The 20,893-nt window shown below is 38.3% G+C and overlaps 1 protein-coding gene across 6 annotated transcripts in view; it reads left to right on the top strand.

Annotated features, from left to right (window-relative positions):
• The window catches only part of st3gal3b (ST3 beta-galactoside alpha-2,3-sialyltransferase 3b), a 63,425-nt gene that overhangs the window by 29,195 nt on the left and 13,337 nt on the right, over window positions 1–20,893 (top strand). For all 6 annotated transcript variants that reach the window (XM_034314501.2, XM_053227750.1, XM_026946333.3 and 3 more), the window contains 5 exons: window positions 1,427–1,519; window positions 9,600–9,694; window positions 13,336–13,399; window positions 14,162–14,257; window positions 15,077–15,263. In XM_034314501.2, the coding sequence (XP_034170392.1) occupies window positions 1,427–1,519; window positions 9,600–9,694; window positions 13,336–13,399; window positions 14,162–14,257; window positions 15,077–15,263 (535 nt within the window). The remainder of the gene's footprint in view (window positions 1–1,426; window positions 1,520–9,599; window positions 9,695–13,335; window positions 13,400–14,161; window positions 14,258–15,076; window positions 15,264–20,893) is intronic.

Below are 20,893 nucleotides of genomic sequence, written 5' to 3'. Positions count from 1 at the left end.
GCTTTAATGGAGATAACTTTAATCATGGTGGTCCAGCTAGTGCGTGTCCATCCTCGCCCACTTCTGTCTCAATGCTCCTGACCACCACACACACACACACACACACACACACACACACACACACACACACACACACACGCTCATGCTACACACGCCACACGCTAGAGCACTGCTCAGTCTCATCGGCTGCCCGCTCGTCTCCCTGCACTCTGTTTATTTAAACTGCTCACGTTGTGTATTGCAGGTTATTAATGACTTACAAGAATTTCAATTTCGTTCTCTCCCGTCTTCCACTCTCGAGTCCTGAGTCCTTCTCTCATTTTTTTTTTTTTTTTCGGACCAGACGTGTCTTTAAACACTCAGGAGCTTCTACGCTGTGTGTCGTACAAATGTAGAAAAAATCACGAGAGTTTAAAGCGTCTGGCTCTCTCGAGGGTTTAAAAATGATTTTCAAAAAAGAGCCGCGTTCATTCAGTCACCAAACGCCAACATTCTTACTAATACATGCTTCGGGGTTCAATTCTGTGAGCCATATCTTAAATATTGGCACCCCTTCACCCCGCTAATGATTCAACACCCAGACAGCTTGAGAAGGCAGAGAAAACAGAATTAAAACAAATAATTTTAAAAAGAAATATATATAATCATATGATTTGCTCATATGAAGCTGTCGGAAATAACGTTCTAATGCAAAGCTCTACGCCATAAATGTAAACAAGGCAAGAGTGACACGGATTTCTTGCTTAAGTGATACACATTAATAATAATTACTAATATTAGTTATACCTTTTATTTATATAATTTTTCTTTTTGACTGTTTTTTAAAACTAGCTTACAAAGTAATAGTTAAAGTGAAAAAATAATTAGAAGAAAATACAAGAAACACACATATTATTATTAAATCTTATTTAATTGTAGTTTAATTTGCATGTTTATTTCTAAATCATGCTTCTTTTTTGAAGAATATTGTTACTTTATTTTTTAGATATTTTCTCTTTTACATTATTTACTTTTAAATTGTTTTTCTTTTACATTATTTACTTTTAAATTGTTTACATGTATGTTTATTTCTTTTACTTATTTTTTTAAATTTATTTTACTTATTTTATTTTTAAATTGTATTTACTATTTACTTTTTTATTTTTATTTATATATTTTTATTTATTTATCTTTTTTACGGTAGTTTAATTTTTAATTAATTTTTACTTATTACTTATTTTATTTATTTTTTACTTATAGTTTTTTTAAATTTATTTATTAGCCAACATTTACAGCTGAAGGCTTGATCCTTAGGTAAAATGATTAATTTTTTTTTATTTATTAAATTTTTTATTCTAGATTTTTTTGTTGTTGTTGGTTTTTTTTCCCCCTCACTTCAATTCTCAACTTTTTAGCCATCTAAATGTGAACCTGTTGCTGTGTGCAGGCCGGGGGACTTGTCGCGCCACTATGGGAACCTCAGCACTGGAGCCTGTAAACCCGGCTACGCTGCCGCCAAGATGGCTGCTATCTTTCCAAAGTAAGATCCGCTTTATATAATTTACTGCCAACGTTTTCCTGTAGGTTTAACAGACTAAAAGATTTCAGCAAGGTTACAAAAGACAAAAAAAGGACATCACATCACTGTGCTTTGAGCCGTTTGTTTGTTTGTTTGTTTGATCAGAAGTCAATTTACAGCAAAGAAAAAAAAGTAAAGTTGACAAAGACAAGGTAAGTGGTGACTGTAGATGTAAAGTTTAGCACATGATATAAAACAAGCATGTTGGATTAACACACATGAAACACGCGTTTGGTTTTTTTGCTGTTTTTTTGGTCTTCGGCGCTGGAACGCGGACTTCCCGTGCTGACAGAAAGTCACGTCTGCTTACTGTACACACTTCGCTACTGTACTGCACCAACATAACATCAACATCTGCCAAACCGCACATCACAGCCAGATGTTAAGAACATACATCATACATGTCTTTAAAATAGAAGAACGGCTTCCATATGACCGGGATCGTAGCGTCTTCCCAAAAACCACATGAGCAGCTAATCACATGCTAGCGTGTGAATCGTACAGCACTTCACATCACAGCGCCTTCTTTACAAAGAACATTCTACCAGGGTCTTTTTTTTCCTTCAGTGTCTCGCTTTTTTTAGCTTATAATGACAAGATAAAAATACTGACAATGTAAGAGATATTCGTAGATCTGTAGCCCAATTCAAAAAGGATTATTTTTATACACAGAGGCGGGTAATTTCTAGCCGAGTATCTCTGCGATTTTAGTCCAAATCCGTCATGTCCGTCATTTTGTACAAACTGCTCATATATGCAAAAAAATTCTGTAAAGATTTTGCTGTATTTTATAAAATAAGCGTTAGAAATAATTCCAATAACTTATATCCCATTCACATCTGCATGTCGCTAACGTTTGTGGGAAGATGTAGGGTTTAGCGCTTTTTATCCTCTCACTATAAAGACACTCCAGGAAACGCTCGCTCTTCGACCGAAACCAAACTGTTTAAAAAAAAAAAAAACTCAGAAGAATAACATTTATGAGAACGTATCGGAGAATCGATCAGAGAATCGATGCTTCCGAGGGTTTTCTGCAACTTACTGAGATCCTAGCACCGGTACAGACTACAAACGTAATTGTAGGTCAAGGCCCAAGATCAAGCGCATCGTATCAGGCCACGCCCCCTTCACCAAGCGCTTATAATAAAGCACAGAACATTTAGTTAGCATTAAAATAAAGTGCGTGTCGTACGCATATCGATTTTAGCAGGATGATTATGTGTGCATCGTGAAGACACACCCATCTCTGTTCTTTTTCCATCCTCCGGAAGGATGCGTCCGGAAAGCTAATCCTGTCCAAATAGCATTTTATTTGTTCAGAGCCTTCCGTAGATGAAGGGATTCTTTCCAACCATTCTACGCGTTTCTCTTTACATTTCCTGCTCTCTGCCGTCATTCCGTCTCACGTTCCCTCCTAAATCTGAGTCAGCGCATGACCTTCAAGAAGAGCCGCCACTTTGCTTTGGATTTCTCAGCCCACAATACTTCTCTTGTCAGCGTTCCGTGTTGAAAGCCGTCTGTCAGTCGGCTACTGTGGAGGCAGAATGACTCAACGTCCTCCGCTTAATCAGATCTGCAGATCGCTTGATGATCCGCGATGATGTCACCCATCTCCATTTGTTCCCCATCTTTAGATCGATCTTACAGCGGCAGAACTCTGTGGTTACCGTAAAGTCTTTTTTTTTTTTTCTCCATCGCAGCACACGTCAACAAGCGATTGTTTTGTTCAAGAGGTTCATTTTTCTCTCATCGCTGAGGAATTGTTTAGAGATTAACTCTGTAAGGGTCATGTGACATCATTTCAAAGTCGGTGAAAGATCTTCCTGACTGTAACACAGCGGCAGATTAGTAAGCGTTTTTTTTTTCCTCCACAGTTTGTTCCAGTGGAGCTAGATGGAGATTTTTTTTCGGTGAAAAGTGGGCGGAGTCATTTATTTATTTCTTGCAGTAGGAACAGTTCTACTGTTAATTTATTTAATAAGCTAATTTAGAGACTTTATTAAAAATCTTAGTACTCAGTACTGATCTAACTCTCGACTGTGTGGTTGTCGGCTAGCTTTCTGAAAAATTCATTGGGTTAGGATTTTGCAAAATAACTCAAAATAAAAAAAAAAAAAAAAAGAAACGAATACAGAAAATCTTCTGTTAGCTTTATTTAGACGGTATTGTTTTCCCAGGGGCTGTCTGGAAAAAAAATAAATCAATAAAATAATATATGCAGATCGGCTGAGTTTCCAAATTTTTGGTAGATTTTTTTTTGCAGAATATATTTTTATATTATTTCATTTATTTATTTACGTACTAATACCCATAGTTATCATTTTAACCCCCCGTTTGTCATCAGCCTGCAGGGGGGCACTCTTTCTTTTCTTTTTAATTCAAAATCTGTTTCTTTTAGCGGAGACAGTATAGATATGAAGCGATACAACCCTTATCATTTATCTTTATATTTCAAACCATCCGTCTCTTTCTTGAATCCTGGAAGAGTTTAATAATCGTTTGTGTGTTCGTTTCTCAAGAACATGATTTAATGTGGAACGTAGCCGATAGAGAACTAATCGCACCCAAATATTCAGATTTGTTCGTTTTTGTTTTGCATTGAAATCAGATTAACGTACTTTAAAAAAAAAATAAAAGGAAGTCTTGTTCAGTAATTAAACCAATACGAGTGTGAAGTACAAGAGACCTGTGCTGTAATTAAATGTAGTTAAACGTTTCAGCTGGCACGTGAAGTGGAGAAATATTTCCCTCACGTCTCAGAAACGGAGCGCTGAGTTAATTAATGGTGGAGACATTAATGAACAGCGCTGGTGTTAAGTGCTCTCAGCGTTCCTGTAATTAACACACCTGGAACTTCAGGGTTCTTAGAGAAATGTTCACCTTCATTCCCGAAACCTCTGAGCCTCTGTGTGTAACGATGTTTTACGCTGTAGATGTTGTGTTGTGTTTTGCAGCTACTGAAAATGTACATAATCACATTCCGATCATCTGTCCTGTGATACATCACGATATCCAACACCGAGCATATTGTCACTGTGGTCTTTATTCGATCGTCGACGTTTCAGGCTCTTCATTTTGGACAAATTTGAAGGAGTTTATTTTAAAAACATGGTTAATGATATTTTATTGAGTTGGTGAAGGATCATGGTGAAGGATCGCGATATTAAAACTGGCATCAATAAATTACATCTGTTCATAACTATCTGTCTGTCTCTATCAGTCTGTCTGTATCCCTCTGTCTGTCTGTCTGTCTGTCTGTATCCCTCTGTCTGTCTCTATCAGTCTGTCTCTATCCCTCTGTCTGTCTGTCTGTCTGTATCCCTCTGTCTGTCTCTATCAGTCTGTCTCTATCCCTCTGTCTGTCTGTCTGTCTGTATCCCTCTATCTGTTTGTCTGTCTCTATCAGTCTGACTGTATCCCTCTGTCTATCTGTCTATCTATGTCTATATGTCTATCTCTCTGTTTCTGTCCATCTATCTCTCCATGTGTCTTCTGTCTTTCTATTTATCTATCATTCTGTCTGTCTGTCCATCTGTCCGTGTATACCTGTCTGTCTGTATCCCTTTATCTGTCTGTCGTTCTGTGTTTCTGGCTGTCTGTACCTGTCTGTCCCTCTCTAACTGTCTTTCTTTCTTTCTGTCTGTCTGTCTGTCTGTCTGTCTGTGCATCTATTTGTCTGTCTTCCTCTGTCTATTTCTCTGTCTCTGTCTATCTTTCTGCGTATCTATTTGTATATCTCTCTGTTTTCGTCTGTCTGTCTGTCTGTGTTTAAAGTTCTGTGTTGTTTAGTATTTGTGCATTCTACTTTAACAGATGTTGCATTTTAAGGAATGGTAAAAGTATTTGCCCCCTTGATGAGGAGTCTAACCAGCATAGTGGTTGAATCAGTCTCCTTGTGTAATGTGGGTTGAATCTCTGTGTTTTGATAAGGATGTAACAGGACCTGCTACTTGTTTAAGTAAGATTATTCTGTGCAGCTTGTTAGCTCCAGAGCTACGCCGTATCCATTTAGTTGTTTTCTCTCTCTCTCTCTCTCTCTCTCTCTCTCTCTCTCTCTCTCCCTCCCCACGGTGGGATAAGTATGGCAGAAAAAGGCGAGGGGGACTCAGCCCAGCATTAGTTAAGTTAAATCCTTGGCCTGCTCCTGGAATCCAATTTATTTTCAACACCTCCCCTTCTCTGCTTTCCCAAATTGTTTGCATTGGAGTCTTAAATCAAATGTCTCGGGTGAACTTGAGCGGGCGGTTATAAAAATACAGCCCCGAGTGAGAGATAGGCGTGAGGAAATGAGCACAATGTGCCCAGGCCTCCTGTTCAGGAACCCTTTACGACAAGCAGAGCCGTGTGTGTGTGTGTGTGTGTGTGTGTGTGTGTGTGTGTGTGTGTGGACCCCTGTTATTTATAATGTGGGTTTGCCCGAGTCCCAAAAGCCACATGGTAATTAATCACAGTTTGTTTTGGCAAGGTCTTACAGCGTCTGTTTTTGTCAGGTGATACGAGGCGAGCGCCCGATGTGACCGCTTCTCTTTCTTTCCTTCTTCACTCTGACACATTTTCTGGCCCTTAAACAATTAGTATAATAAAAAATCATACTTTTATCTTGCTCCGTTAACCACAGTTGCCAGGAGTTGTGTTTATCATCTCCTTCACTTCATTTCCTGTCGTTACACTTTGACATTTTCATTTAGTCATTTGAGTTTTTCCCAGAGATTTAACATGTAAGGAATAAAACTGATGCGGATTAATGTTCCCACCCTGAAGTTGATCATTTTCCTAAACCAGCACATCCTGAAGTGTATTATTCCTCTTATACCACAACAATTACAATTTTTATTTATTAAAATACGTTTATAGTTACATTTAATGCTGTAACTCATTTACGTTATAAACAGCTATAAACAGTTGCTCCATCTCCATCCTGTCTTCTTTCTTTTATTTAGCGTAAACTCCTCTGTCTTGAAGATGTCTGAAAAGTTGCACCTTTACCTCTGACTGTTATGAAGTGCTGAAACTGGAGACTCCTTCCAAAATATTTAAACAAACAAAACTGTTACAGAAAACTTCAACCGACTTACAATTTACTTTTGCCGTAAGTCACTGTGAATGAGCGTTTACTATAGAAACAATAGCGTATTACGACGAGCGAGTTAATATAAACCTGCGATTATTAGAAAATTTAATCTGCACCTTCTGAAGAATCAGAATTCAACAGCGCTGTGGTGTAAATATTTTTTACATTTCACTGAAAACATGTTTGTAATCAAGTCATTATTGCTGGAATGTTTGTGGGTTTGTTTCTTTTGAAAAATCTGGTCATATTTAAAAATGCTAAAAGGCTGTCGAGTGTTAAACTGAACGAACTGGACGGGAAGAACTCGAGCCAGGAAGGTCATAAAAACAGACATCCATTGTGTGACCACGTTTTACAGAAGCTGCATGTAGAGCAAGCGCATGGAACATGTCTTTAGGGGAAAAAAACAAAGCTGGAGAGATCCGGGCTTTTACATTATACAGAGAAACGTTTATCATTTATTAGGATCTGTCAGAAACAGTTCTCATGAAATGGAGAAAAAAGATAAAGTGTAAGCCATTAGACTAGTCTGTTTTTAGGAGCTGTTCATCTCACTTGTACTCTTCTATATTTATACTCGTTCTTCAGTAATTCCACATTCAGAGGACACGTTTCTCTTTTTTTGGGTTTTGGTTCCTCTTAAAGTTTTCTGCAAAGTTTTTCCCTAATAAATTTTTTAACCTTTGCCTCTTAACCTTTGTCTGATTTTTGTAAAGTTGCTACAAGATTTGTTAAAAATACCGTAGACATTCATTTCAGTAGAAATTTGCGAATTGTGGAATTTGAAATGAAATGCAGTTTGACAGTTTGCCTTCAGTGTGTGATTGTTGGATCTGCAGTATTTCATTCTGAAATTTAGCAGGATTTTAATTTTAATGGTTCCTTAATTTCCTTAATTTATTACCAAAAACAGAACAGCATTTCAACACAGTGTTTTTTGTCGCATTGTCTCGTCTCGCCATGTCAATTCAAACAGATGGCAGAAATCCTGAAGAATTTTACGAAGAAGAGTTTTACGATCATTGGATTTTATACGTGGATTTTATACTTGAGCATTTCCTTACAGAAATTTCATTTTTAGCAGGAAGACATCTTACTTGTAGCCAGATGTTTGGTTTTGTATATTTTCTCTAGCTAGCTTGTGTATACCATGGCAACCAGCAGTAAATTAAAGATAGACACGCCCACTAGCAACCAGCACAGAGTGATATAAGCAACACACTGCAAAAAAAAAATCAGTGTCATTGTGGCCCATCCAACAGTGCAGGATAGTTTTACTTTTTAACCTTTAAAAAAAAAGAAAAGTTAAATTGAGTACCTCTAAGCATTCTTTGATTTGTTCTTCTGGTGGAAGAAATCCAGCCACAGTGTTATTTCTTTTTTTAGACAGGACTCATAAGTTGAACTCCTTCAGCAGGCTTGAACTATGATCAATCCAAACAAGATGCTACAAACTCTTTTTTTTTTTTTTTCTAAAACTTAGAAGCTTAGCTTGCATTCCGTCTCAAATCGAACCCCAGTTTCACACACTGAATAAACGAAATGGTCTTTTGTGATTAAGGTCCCAGTTCTAAACCCAGAGCAGAAATGCGAACAGGAAAATGAGAAAAATGAGGTTATCTGAGTGGAAGAAAAGCAGGAAACAAATGTAAAATGGAAATCCGATTTGGAAACTGGACCAAATCCAATGATCACACTGCACTGTGTGCCCTGGGCGTGATTGACTCAAACACTTCCTTAAAATTTCCTATTTGTGTTTCTTTAAAAGTTCTGGAAACCCTAATGTGCTGGGGATAAAGGATCGGAGAGGGGACGTGGGTCAGAGGTGGGCGCATCCATCCTGCGCTGGGTTTCCAGAAGCAGAGAGAATAGTGTGTGTGTGTGTGTGTGTGTGAGTGATTGATTCGTACCACTTCAACCTCACCGTCTTAAACCCTGACCAGAGGGTCACAGCAGAGACGAGCCAGGAGCGTTAACCTCTCACAGAAAAATGCTCCGTTAAAGACTCGGCAGGCTCCAAGCGTCTGGCCTGAGAAGTGGAGTTTATTACAAATTACGTTCGCAGGAAGAGACCTGTTGGCCATGATGTGAGCAAAGCTTCGATTAAATCAGCACAGAGTTGTAAGAGTTATTGGAATCTTTTACATTTTAATACAAACGTTTTCATCCTGTAGGACAAAATGAAGACAAAGCAGTTTAATTTATTCCTAGAAAGGCATTTTCACACTCGAGTTTGCAAACCGTGAAGGATTCTGGACTCATTTTCTAGGGGTGGGGCTTATAATCTCAGGATTGTGTTGACGTCGAAGAACTCTGGAATTCCATACGTCTCTTTTGTGCGTGAAGGTTTGCAAAATGGTGGACACTTGCTTCAGCAGAACAGCGCTTTTTGGTAGTCATCATACAGGAATACCTGCAAACAAGGAGCTGAAGATTTTTAGCCATGCAGGACAGCACGAAACGTGCGTTTTTTGCAATGTGCTCAGTGCAAGCGCTCACAAATCACTCCGCGGAAAAGCCGAGTCACTGAAGGGCAAAGGACGCTGGACCAGAAAGTTTCACTCCGTACCAAACTTTGACCTGTGAATACGCAAACCTTGCACTTGTGAACCAATAGAAATGTGTAAAAATGTGAAAACTTCCTGTGTAACTGCAGTTTTGAAAAAAAAATTACTAGAAGGAGGGATCTCATCTCGAGGAAAAGGATTGCGTGTAAATTAATACCACCGATGGGCTGATATTAAATTTGCATAAGACAGTTTTACTATCTAAACTACAAATTTTTTGAATTTGCTTAATAAATTTGGTCATTAATTTTCTGGAAATGTAGCAGCCTCCTCACAAACCTGTAGAATATTCACTGTAGCTTTATATTCTACTTTGTGCTCCTGAGATTTCCTGTAAATCAAGTGCAAAATGAGTCGTTGTGTCAAACACCTACATTCTGATGTCTTGTTTTCGTCCTTACAGGTTTGTTAAGCCAGCACCTATGTTTCTTGACCTGAACTTTAAGCGGTTGGCGAAAGTCCACAATTATTTACCTCCATTTGGATTGAAAACACAAGGTATGCACCTTTTTTTTTTTTTTTTATCATTAGTTTTATTTCTTTATTTTTTTGTTCTCATTGTATTATGGATACGTGAGTCGAGGGAATGTATCTGCTTTATTTAGATTTGAACTTATTATTGTAGCAGAATTTAATCCGAAAATAGAGCAGAGCGTAGCTGAGCAGTCAAGGATTAAAAGGAAATTGAAAAAAAACCAAAAAAAAACAAAAGGATGACAATGTTGAAAGGGCTAATGAAGAATCAAAACGAATGTTACCGTTTAGCGAGCATAGCGTCATGCTACCTGGGTGCACAAGCTCAATTTTAGCCGAATTATTTTTTTAAACAATGTTTATTTTGTCGAAGTAGCTGCTTTAAGAGCTCCATATGTGAGGTTAGGTAACGCAACCCGTCATCTTTCCATCATCAAAGCACAAGAATGTTCCTCCTTAAAACGTCCCTCCTGAAGAATGGCGCTATTGTGCCAATCCCTTTTTACCTACACTGGTTGAGGTAATGGTGTATAAATCTATAGACTCGTCATGATTGTTAGCGTGAATGCGCGTTTCATCATCGTCCACAGCTTGAAAATCTCTGATTAGATCCAATCTGGAAAGATAGCTTAGATTTGAGCGCTCGGTCACATTTTTGCAGCGCGGGGAGACGAGCCGAGCTGAATGTAAGCTTTGTGTGTGGCGTTGAGGCCCGCCACGTCCGCATACACGGAGGCTTTGTAAAGAGAGCGTCACGTGTTTACATTACCGTGGGTTTCTCTTTTCTCCACGCATCGTGGGAGCAACGGACTTTTCCTTTGAGCTTTATTCACACGGAGACGTGATACGTGTGGGTCGTGAATAGAGGACCACAAAGCACTCGAGTATGAGAGATAAAAATAGGTACTGCTTTGCTGCCAGTTTTAGCGTAAACGGATTCTTTTATCCACCCACGGCTTCAGAGTGAAAATATATCCTCAGGTAACTGAAGTCAGGTGAAAGGGAAAGAGAAAGTGTTCGACATTCATATCAGCCCAAAGCCTTAGTCTGCCGGCTCGATGGTGGGTTACGCCAAAAAAATATCATGACGCAGTGCTTGAGGAGATTTTAACAATGATATGTACCGTGACATTTAGTTTTAAAGATAAAACACAATAAAAAAAGCAACAGCAGGAAGTCAGCTGTGCAAAAGAAATCCAAATAAGCTGAGATAGATGACATCTTTATATAAAATATTATGAAAATTGACTAACAATGTTCATTTTAAAGTTATAAAATGTACACGCTAAAGACACTTTCCTTAAAGATACACTTTCTCCAAATGTAGTCGATCAGGCGAGACGTGTCTGTTTGCTTAGTTAGTTCGTTTTTTATTGTTTATGAAGCAGTGAGTCGTCATACATTTTATTAGTTTATAGTTGCGTTTATAGTTGTGGAACGTCCACGAAACAAGTTATTTCCTGTTCTCACTTGCATTGTAGCAGCTCTAAACAGCTGTACCTTCACCAGCTTCTCTTTATTTTCTCTTGAAGTTAATAAGACAAAAAAAACGCAGCTTGTTACATCATGTTACGCAGAAACTGCAAAACTGCAAAGGTGTAAACTCCTCTGTCCTGAAGATGCCAGAAAACGTAAAGTTAGCGCTCTACCGCTGACTGATAAAAAGCGCTGACGCTAGAGACTCCTTCCATAAATGTTAGATAATGTCTCGTCACAGATCAGCGATTACACACTTCTTTTTTTAAAGAAAAAAATCATTTTACTGTATAGACTATAATGTATTAGAATCAGTGCACTGATATAGATCTTTCACATGACTTTGCACATTGCACAACTGTTTTCCGTCACTCAAGATGAGTCACGTCGAGCAGCTTGGAGAGGCCTACCGAGTTGTTATAGAGATTTTTTGGTTGTGTACTGAATAGACACATGCTTTTTGATGACTCATTCTGCAACCAGCTCAAACACTTTACAGCATGATTATTCAAATGTTCAGCTTGTCGAAGTAGGGGAAATTCTCTCCACGTCGATTTCCCACAATCTGAAAGTGTTTTTGCGTGAAGCACGGTCTTTTCCTCAATAACTCACGCTCTGATTTTCCCTTGCCAAAACAGTATATACTGAAGGTGAGGAGTTCGTTTGTTCAGACTGCCCGCAGAGATGCCTGGATGAAGTGTTTATCCCATTATGTGAAAATGATTAGTAGCCATCGCTCTTCGCAGGTCTTAGTGAGGAACCTGTGGCGGTAAATTTTTTGCCCCTCCCCAATGTCGGTGTGGTCCTCCCGCTGTTTACGCTTAGGCCTTGGTGATGCTTGATGGCAGCTGTCAACAATTCATCCAAACACTGACCACTGGCGTTGCCTTCAACTCCTTCAAATCATTAACCCTGTGGTTCGGGTGGTATTCCGTACAGCAGGAATTCTGACAATGAGAACTGAAAACGAGACTCACGCTCGTTAATATCTTTCAGAACATTTTAATATCCAGCCATTTCATTCATTTCATTCAGTCTCAGCAAGGCTGAATAACATCAGTCAGCGCCATTATAGGTAGTCATTACTCCACTAACCACACACTCATAAGCACCTCTGCTTTTTTTCTTCAATAATGTGCTTATGTATATAATACTAAACCAGATGTTGTACATGAGAACGCCATTAAGAACGGTGTTACTGGGAAACTCCAGATGTGTTTTAATTTATGCTGTGTAATGTTTCTCACACATTCAGGGACACATCAGAAATCTTTAGCCTTTTTTGTACAAATTAAATATTCTTACACAAGGATAAGTCAGACATTTTGTAGTAGCGAAAGTGTAACATGTTATAATACTCAGTTGCGTGGCGGACGTTCCACATAAACAGATTAAAAAGGTTTTTTTGAGGAGACTTTTTTTTTTTTTTTTTAACATTTATGGAAGGAGTCTCCAGCGTCAGTGCTTTTGTAACAGTCAGAGGTTACGTTTCCCGAAGTCTTCAGGACAGAGACGTTTGTGCTTATGTTACATTGAGTAACAGTCTAGTTGGTCAATGTTCTGAAACTACAAAACAATCTGAAATGTATATTATGGCATTATTTATTGCCACATTGAGATCATTTTGTCGTTAAGTTTTTGTCGAGGTTGTAGCGTATATTTAGGATAATAACGTGGCGATGCTGAGTTTTGCTGAAATCCCCATACCTAGTCCTGCGATAGCATAAAGTGCTCGGTGAATAATTATCATGCCACTTTTGTTTCCATTGCTGGGAAGTCGCATCTTTCCAGAGATAACAGAAGATGAGGCACGATGTGTTCTTGCAGTAAACATTCCACATGGGCATCAGAAGAATGCTCACTATGGCCAAACATCTCGATAAATTTAGATCCCGAGCTGACACACTCGGAGTGTCTAAGAGAATTAAATTGCAGACTTTGTCACAGGAATGCTCTTTGTTTAAAAATGGCATTCCTGTTTTACAGGCTGGTTTTTCCATTACCTAGATTCCGCATGCTAATAAACCTTCCAGCGGCACACGGGCTCCCGCTTTGGCTCGACAACACATTCGTCTCTCTCCATCAGGGCGTTTCCGAACGCTGCATGTTTGATATTAGAAAACTATGCAGTCGGTTTGTTCTGATGTGCTATTGCATTCACGTGATTGTTCTTCTGTTACTTTTTGCAGATAAAATCATAGACACTATATTAACTGCTACGAAGACTTATGGACTAAGTCCAGAACTTGACAGGTAAGTGTGAGAGATGAGGTCTCAAAGCCCACATGAAACCTTACAGAAATTGTATCTAAACTGTTGTGAATAAACAATAAGGGCTCTTTTTTCATGCAGAAGCAAGCATAGGTTAGTGGTGTAACCATGGCTGTTGTTCATTTGGTTAAGCGTAAGCCAGTTTTTCACCATTCTTGCTCAGTTGTATGATATTTGAAATTTTCAAATGAGACTCATTAGTACAGACATAATGCCAAAACTCTGTTTTAATGACTTTCCTCAAGCAAAGGCTTAAACGTTGACTTTTTGTTCTACTAGATTCAAGATTCAAGAAAGTTGACATATGCACAAGCATCTTTGTACAAAGAAATTCTTATTTTGCACATTCTCACTGATGCTCCAGTAGATAAATGATAACGTAAAATAACAACAAATGTGAAAACAAAAAATTACAAAGTTGTCGGGGTAACAAACAAATTGACAAAAGCACGAGAAACAAAAAACACATTGTATTTTTTGTACTTTCTGTCAGCAAGTTAGTTATTTATAGTAATGCTGAAATATCTGTGATCTGATCATGAATTAATTCTAACTCCACCCCTTTTTAAAATTACAAGCTGCCCTCTATGCCAACGGTCCTAAAACTATCCAACTACGAATGTAATCTGCTACATTGATCAGCGCCAATATCATAATCTAAAACCTTCATAAAGTATTTATTGACAGCTCACAGGAAAACATTACTCAGTTATATGATCACGTTTTTCTAACTTCCCTTTGTAGATTGAGTTGTAAAAGATGTATAGTAGTTGGTAATGGTGGAATCCTGGCCAATAAGTCTCTGGGCTCCCATATTGATGAATACGACATTGTGGTGAGGTGAGTATTTACACACGGCACAACCTAGAAAAACGTTTACAGTCTGTGTGTGTGTGTGTTTGGTGTGTGGTGTAATTATTTACAAAAATATTTCAAAAATCACCACCAGCCAGACCTTTTCAATTACGATTTGAACGTGGTCCAGACTGTAATTGAAAAGGTCTGGCTGGTGGTGATTTTTGAAATCCTAATTGAAAAGATCTGGTTGGTGGTCAGTTTTTTTTTTTTTTTTTTTCCCTGCTCTGTCTTCATACACCTACTGAGAAAACCACCTATGTATGTTTCTGGACCGAGATGGCACAATACCACTTTTTCTTTCTCATAACGATACCGAATCTGAAATATTAATTATCCGCCGATTACGATGTCCACCTGAATGTTTTTTCTTTCACTTTAAATAATACAGGAAAAAATATATAGTTAAAACATGACAAACCACGGCTTTTTGTTCAGTTAAACTCTTTCACCTACACTGCAAAAATAATAAATGTATTAAAATAAATCCAAGCCAAAAAATACAATCAAGTCTCTTTATATGTAAACATGTCCAGTTCCAAAAAAAATCTTTTCCAAATCCAATTCCAATCTTTTCCATCTGTTACGGGATCAGACTGAATTTGTTCTATTTTTCTCCGATATCCGATCCACTGTTTTTTTTTTTGTTTTGTTTTGTTTTTTGGTTTTTTTGTTGTTTTTTTTTGCTGGTTTCGGCACAATCCCGGGTGTCCTGGGCATCGGATCGGTGCCATCTCTTCTTCTATAGAATGGGCACAGGTTTTATCGAATGTGCTGTATTTCCAAATATCCGTTTCTTTTCAGGTTAAATCAGGCTCCAGTGAGCGGATATACCCGGGACGTTGGTTCCAAAACCACCATGAGAATAACATACCCCGAGGGAGCTTTCCAGAAGCCGGACCATTACGAGAAAGACTCTCTGTTTGTCTTCTTGGCCTTCAAACCGATCGACTTTAAATGGCTGAAGTATATGATCTTCAAAGAGAAATGGGTGAGAACGAGTTATATTCTGATAATTGACCTGTGCTAAGGGAACCTGTTTGGTTTAATTACGGTACCGTATTTTCCACCGACAAGCCAAACTATTACATGATCAGATTCCTAATTTGTAAAAAAAATAATAAATAAAAATAACCAAAAGAGGTTTTGCTGGCTTTGAGAACATGTATTGTCATCCAAAAATCTTCATAATCTATGAACAGCTCAAAGGTCCCATCAGTATTAGTTATCACTACAACGTCTGTAATAAAATATTTGCGGACAGCTCTAAATCGTCTGTATGTGCAAGGTTAAAAAAAAAATTTCTAGCTTTTCAGGTATTTGATCACACATGGTGATATAAGGACATTATTGGATCATGAAATTATTTATAGAAAATTAGAAATTAGGCTTTATAAATGATTAAACAATCTGCGTGATCACGCTCTTTCTTATGTTTGAGTTTCTTTTTCTATCTAATTTTCTGCAATTTTTTTTTTTTTTTGAGATTTCTTAAACATTGATATTTTTGCCATTGCTCAGTTTTTCACTTAGGATGTGATACAGTAAGTAGCATTAGCAAGTCTTATGTATGTTTGTTTGGAATTTCGTTAATGGAGTAGGAAGAAAAAACAAATGGTATCAATCTCGATAGAAATAAAATCGCCTGTAAGAGTAGCACCTGTAAACGAAATGACATCAGCTCCCCATGAAACGCAGATCCTGCCAGAATAAGGCTTCAGACAACAGTTACAAGCTGCACGTCATGTTTCGTTGCTTTTATTGCTTTTTTTATTGCATATTATTTTTAGCTTTTAAAAAGTTCTCATTCAGTTTGGCAGTGAAACAGTTCATCAGTTAAAGCTGCGGTTTAAAGTCTCTGGTTTTTTGTACTTGAAATGCATGAAGTAGTTCCAACTATTATCTGCACATTTCAAATTAAGCTTATTTCAGATACACTTATACTTGTCTTTTTTTTTTTCTTCATGGGCTAATTTGCTCTTTTCAGTAACATACCTTTCAAAAGGAATATTTTGACATCCCTGTATTGCAATACTGATGCTAAAAGAATTTAAATAAGAAGTGCAGGATCGAGGAAACTATGTATATTTTGTCTTCTCATTTTTGACAAGCAGTACAGCCAGTTGATTGACGGATGATGAATTAGCCTCTTAATCAGGAAGGGTCAGTCTGGCTGAACGAGTTTCCTCTTATCTTGGCAGGGGAAGGGATGGCAATTTTAATGGCTCTGCTCTCATCCCACTTCTTATCACACAAAGAGCACACACAAGCACTTCGTTTTTCCTCTTAGTTTGCAACCATCAAGGGGGTATCTCAAGGGCACTTTATTTTTGCAATTGGCTGTCGTATTAATGAAGCTCTGCCAGGTCGCGGTATCAAGGTAGGGCTCGAGGTAGGGCTCTTTTCCAACCTCTTGTGTCTGACCTTCTTCTTTAAAGCGCCTCTGTAGACGTGTCTCTGGGATTTTTTTTTTTTCCTTCCTGGCAAAACGAGAGTCTGGAAGCTGTGCACTTGAGGAGCTCTGAGTCAGCGCAGCTGTGTGACTTTAAGGGAGCGACAGGACGAAGGAATTTTAACAGGGTGACATTTGTCAGAGCGCAAGAGGCTCGGCGGAGGAAGTAAAGTAGCAGGCTGTTTGATTACTCCTCCTTCTCGCCTTTGAAAAAGTCTGATCGTTAAGGTACAGACGAAGATAACGGATCTGCCCTGCAGCGCCAAATAGATTGCCCTTGATCTTATAGTGGCAAGAGCTAGCCAAATTAAGGTTCCTGAAATTCGCTAATTATAGTCGTTTTAGCGACAGTTTGCACTTGTGGTCGTGGACAAATTAGCAGAAATTCTATATAAAAAAGTGCCCACACTCTGTCCATGCATAAAAAACATGTGGCCAGCTCAATATTAATCCAAATTTGTGCACGACTTCCTGTCAGAAATCAAGAGAAAATGGGGTAATTTGCCCAGTAAAGCATGTGGGTTTTTTAAGTCTCTAATTTTGGGAGCTCACAAAAAAAAAAAAGCCTGGACGAAAAAAAGCACTTTTTAGTAAATGACAACATTAACATGTTTTTAACACCAGATTTCCAAAGGCACAAAACATTACTAAATATGGTTCTAAAAAGGAGACTATCAAAATGTTAGCTCTTTCCTAGCCACTCTTCTTTGTAACACAATACCAAACCACATGTTCTTTTTGTTTTCTTGGCTACCATGACATGTTAAAGTGAATTTTTTTTTTTTTTTTTTTGTTAGGACACACCCATGTCTGTATAGGGGAAAACCATTTGTTTGGGTTTAAGTCTATAGATAGAGAGGGCTTCATGAGATTTTCTGATTATTCTTGCATTTGTAATTTTCTTTTTGGAAATGAGAGCACACAGCTGTAAAAGATGTTTAGAGATGGCTAGCCTACGACGTGACCTGGAGCGTGTGTATTAGGGTTGTAAGAGTATCATGTTTAAAGTGGCTCCCTTAACTATTTGTCACTTGACAAATGAGGGCCATCGCATTCGTACGTTCATAATGACAGATGATTCTGAGTGTTGTGGATTTTTCTGCATGAAGTATTACGAGCTTGGAGAACATCACACTTTCTTTTTTTTTTTTTTTTTTTTTTTTCATTTTAATCAGTGTGTTAACATAATGGTATTTGAGCACTTGGTGAAAATCATTTGTCTACTACATATCCCTTCGTGCAGATGAAACATTGTGATCATACCAAATGAATAATAGAGCCTGAGTTTAATCATACATAATCTCCTCAAACACTCTGTAACCTTGGAGATGGTAAGTAATTTGTCACAGGCTTTAGAGATGCAATAACCCAGACCAGTCTTGCTTAAACCTTCTTGGAAAACGGTCAGCGGTACTGAGAATCCTGTGTCGAATGGTCGCAAATGCAGCACTCCTCGCTGGAAACCTATCGGAAAAATAAGATGACGGAGATCAGTCATGTCCGCCTTGCAACGCTGTTTTTTGACTCGCCTGTATGACAAGCTGGGAAAGCCACAAGATCACAAAAGCATGTGCGACTGTGTGGACAATTACCTTTAGAAAAGCTTGCCTTTAGATTCGGATCTAATCCTCAGATAGCAGTCTTCACTCTCTCTCCCACACTTAGACTAGTGTTATTTTGAACAGTGGTTGGTGGGAGCTTTGATGTGATTAGTTTCAGCGCTGCTTTGTGTAGCGTGGATCCTCGACAGGTGGAAAGAATGTGAGCCTTTTCATTGCCTGTGTGGTTAAAAGGAAAGCGCTGTTGAAGGCATAGGAAAGTGATGCTTGCGCAACACCCAAAGACTCACCTGACTCAACAAGAAAGGTATTCTCGAAACGAGATGATCCAGGAACTGTGTTCAGGACTGGGATTGTCATAAGTCAAGTCAATTGGATTTTATTGTCTTCTCATCCACATTCGCAAATACAATAGAACAAAACACTGTGCCTCAGGGACAGGGCTTACGTTTTGTTTTTTGTAACATCTCCAGACACTGAGGCGAGGCTGTTTTATAACTAGCTACAGAGGTGCTAACGTCTATGGGTTAATTGAAGCATGTACAAAGTTTTGACCCCTTGCTACGGTGAGACAGGAGACGCCTGAAAACTTTTCTGCTTTTTCAGCTAAAGCAGCAGTCTGATCGACCGTGAATACATTTCACCTCGTGGAAAAGGCAAATCACCGAAGGGGAAAGGGTGCAGAATGTGAAAGCGGCATGTGCTTCTCTCAGTGGTTACTCGCGCTTTATACCAATTTTATCCAGGTGAACTTTGCCATGTGAATTCATGAACCTCAGCTGTGCGAGTTGGTCAGAAATGGAGAAACTGCTTATTATTATCTAGCTACGTTCTCACCAATGGATATTGTATCATCCATACATAAAACGGTCAAGCTAAGTAAAGAAAACATGCATACCCATACGGCAATATCCTACATAACGTGCGATACTTATAAGACGGCTCGGTGTGCAATCTACAAATGACCATCAGGACTTCATAAGTTCCGTTCATGTGGATGCTTTGCAAATATCGTGTCTTGCTTTCTTTATTGCTTTACTCAGGCAGTTGGAATTCATCTAAATGCCGTGTTTTTTCGACATGTGCGGTAAAGTTTTTCAAGGATGCAAACTGTTAAACCTCCATTCCCATCTGGACTACTAATATTCTTTGATATTTTACTGAAATTGTGGCCATAAGTTCATATTTAAAATCTTGGAACCAAGATAACCATGACCATGATCATTGGTCCGTTAAGCACTGCACTACTGGAACATGTCTTCTGTGTTACTAACCTAAACTGTCTGTTGGCCACACAGGCTTTCCTAATAAAAATTTAATTAAAAAAAGAAAACTGGACTTCTGATTGCACACTTGCAGATGGCAAGAGCAGGGAAGACTTTGAGGTTCAGGTCAGCAATCATGGCATTTCAAAGGGCTTTTTTCTCCTTTGCATTTCTTGCATTTTCTTTTATGTTCTCTTAATCAATACCACCCAGAATGAGCATAGATCTGTTATGGGTTCTCCTTACAAGCCTGAAACACTTGCCTTTCTGGCAACCTACTATTGTCATTAGAAATCGATTAAACTCACTATGATTACAGTAAACTGAAGTAAAAAGTTCCAGGGCTCTTAAGGAATGTACAGGTCCTTCAGAATAACCTTCACCACCTGCCTTTGTATCATTTATGTCTTTCTTCCTGTTTCCATTTTAATTAAACAGTATTTCAGCTATAGATGCTTAACCTAGTTGTTGAAAGATTACATGCATTAATGTTGTAATATCATTGCCTATGATTATTAGAATATAATTATAGATGAATCCAAAGTGTGTAACATCCTTTTTTTTGTTGTTGTTTATGTCAGACTTCTTTTCTGTTGATGCTGAGAGAAAGCATGACCTTGTTTACTCTAACATCACCAGAAAAGGTGACTCACAAAGCATCTCTTCAATGCAGCACAGGCATGGAATGCTGTGGAACATTATAGCCTATAGTTATATTTTTCTTCATCAACAACTGGGTAATAATGCCCTCATCTTTATAGATTTCAGGATCTCAGGATTTCAGGTTCTTCATAGTTTTGTTGCTTTGGTTTTTTTTTTTCTTAGTTTTTAGAGCCCTTTACACTGAGCTTATCTTAAACCCTTTCAAATCAAAAGTTTTCTTCTGACCTCTCGCATCCTTTCACCTAAAATGGAAACCATTGTAAAATCACTAAAATGAGTATCCGTGGTTAGATGCACGAGGAGTTGACCGTGCTCGGCCCGACATTCTCACAACAAAGTTCAGCTCAAACACTCGGAATGCCTCATGCCTCAGAGTTTCATTCTACAAGCTAAACATTGTTAAGAGCCTCCACTGTACCACATGTTCTTCTGAGGAAGTGCAAAGGCACAAGTTTCCCACCCAGGATAACCCCAGTGAGTTGGGAAATCAGACAGCTACAGTCTCAGAAAAAGAAAGATGTCAAAGTCATTATAAAGGAACAGAAAATGGGTAAATGCCTCAGATTCTTTTGAACAAAAGGAAAGCCATCAAAGTATTTAACAGAATTTTGAACCTTTGTACTTGGTAACAAGCAGTGGGATTTCTTTCTCATGATCATGACCTGCCTCAGATGAGTGCTCC

The sequence above is a fragment of the Pangasianodon hypophthalmus genome, chromosome 21 (assembly GCF_027358585.1).
Source record: "Pangasianodon hypophthalmus isolate fPanHyp1 chromosome 21, fPanHyp1.pri, whole genome shotgun sequence".
Lineage (NCBI taxonomy): Eukaryota > Metazoa > Chordata > Actinopteri > Siluriformes > Pangasiidae > Pangasianodon > Pangasianodon hypophthalmus.
The sequence above is the reverse complement of the archived record's forward strand: the minus strand, read 5'-3'. Positions and strand labels throughout refer to the sequence as shown.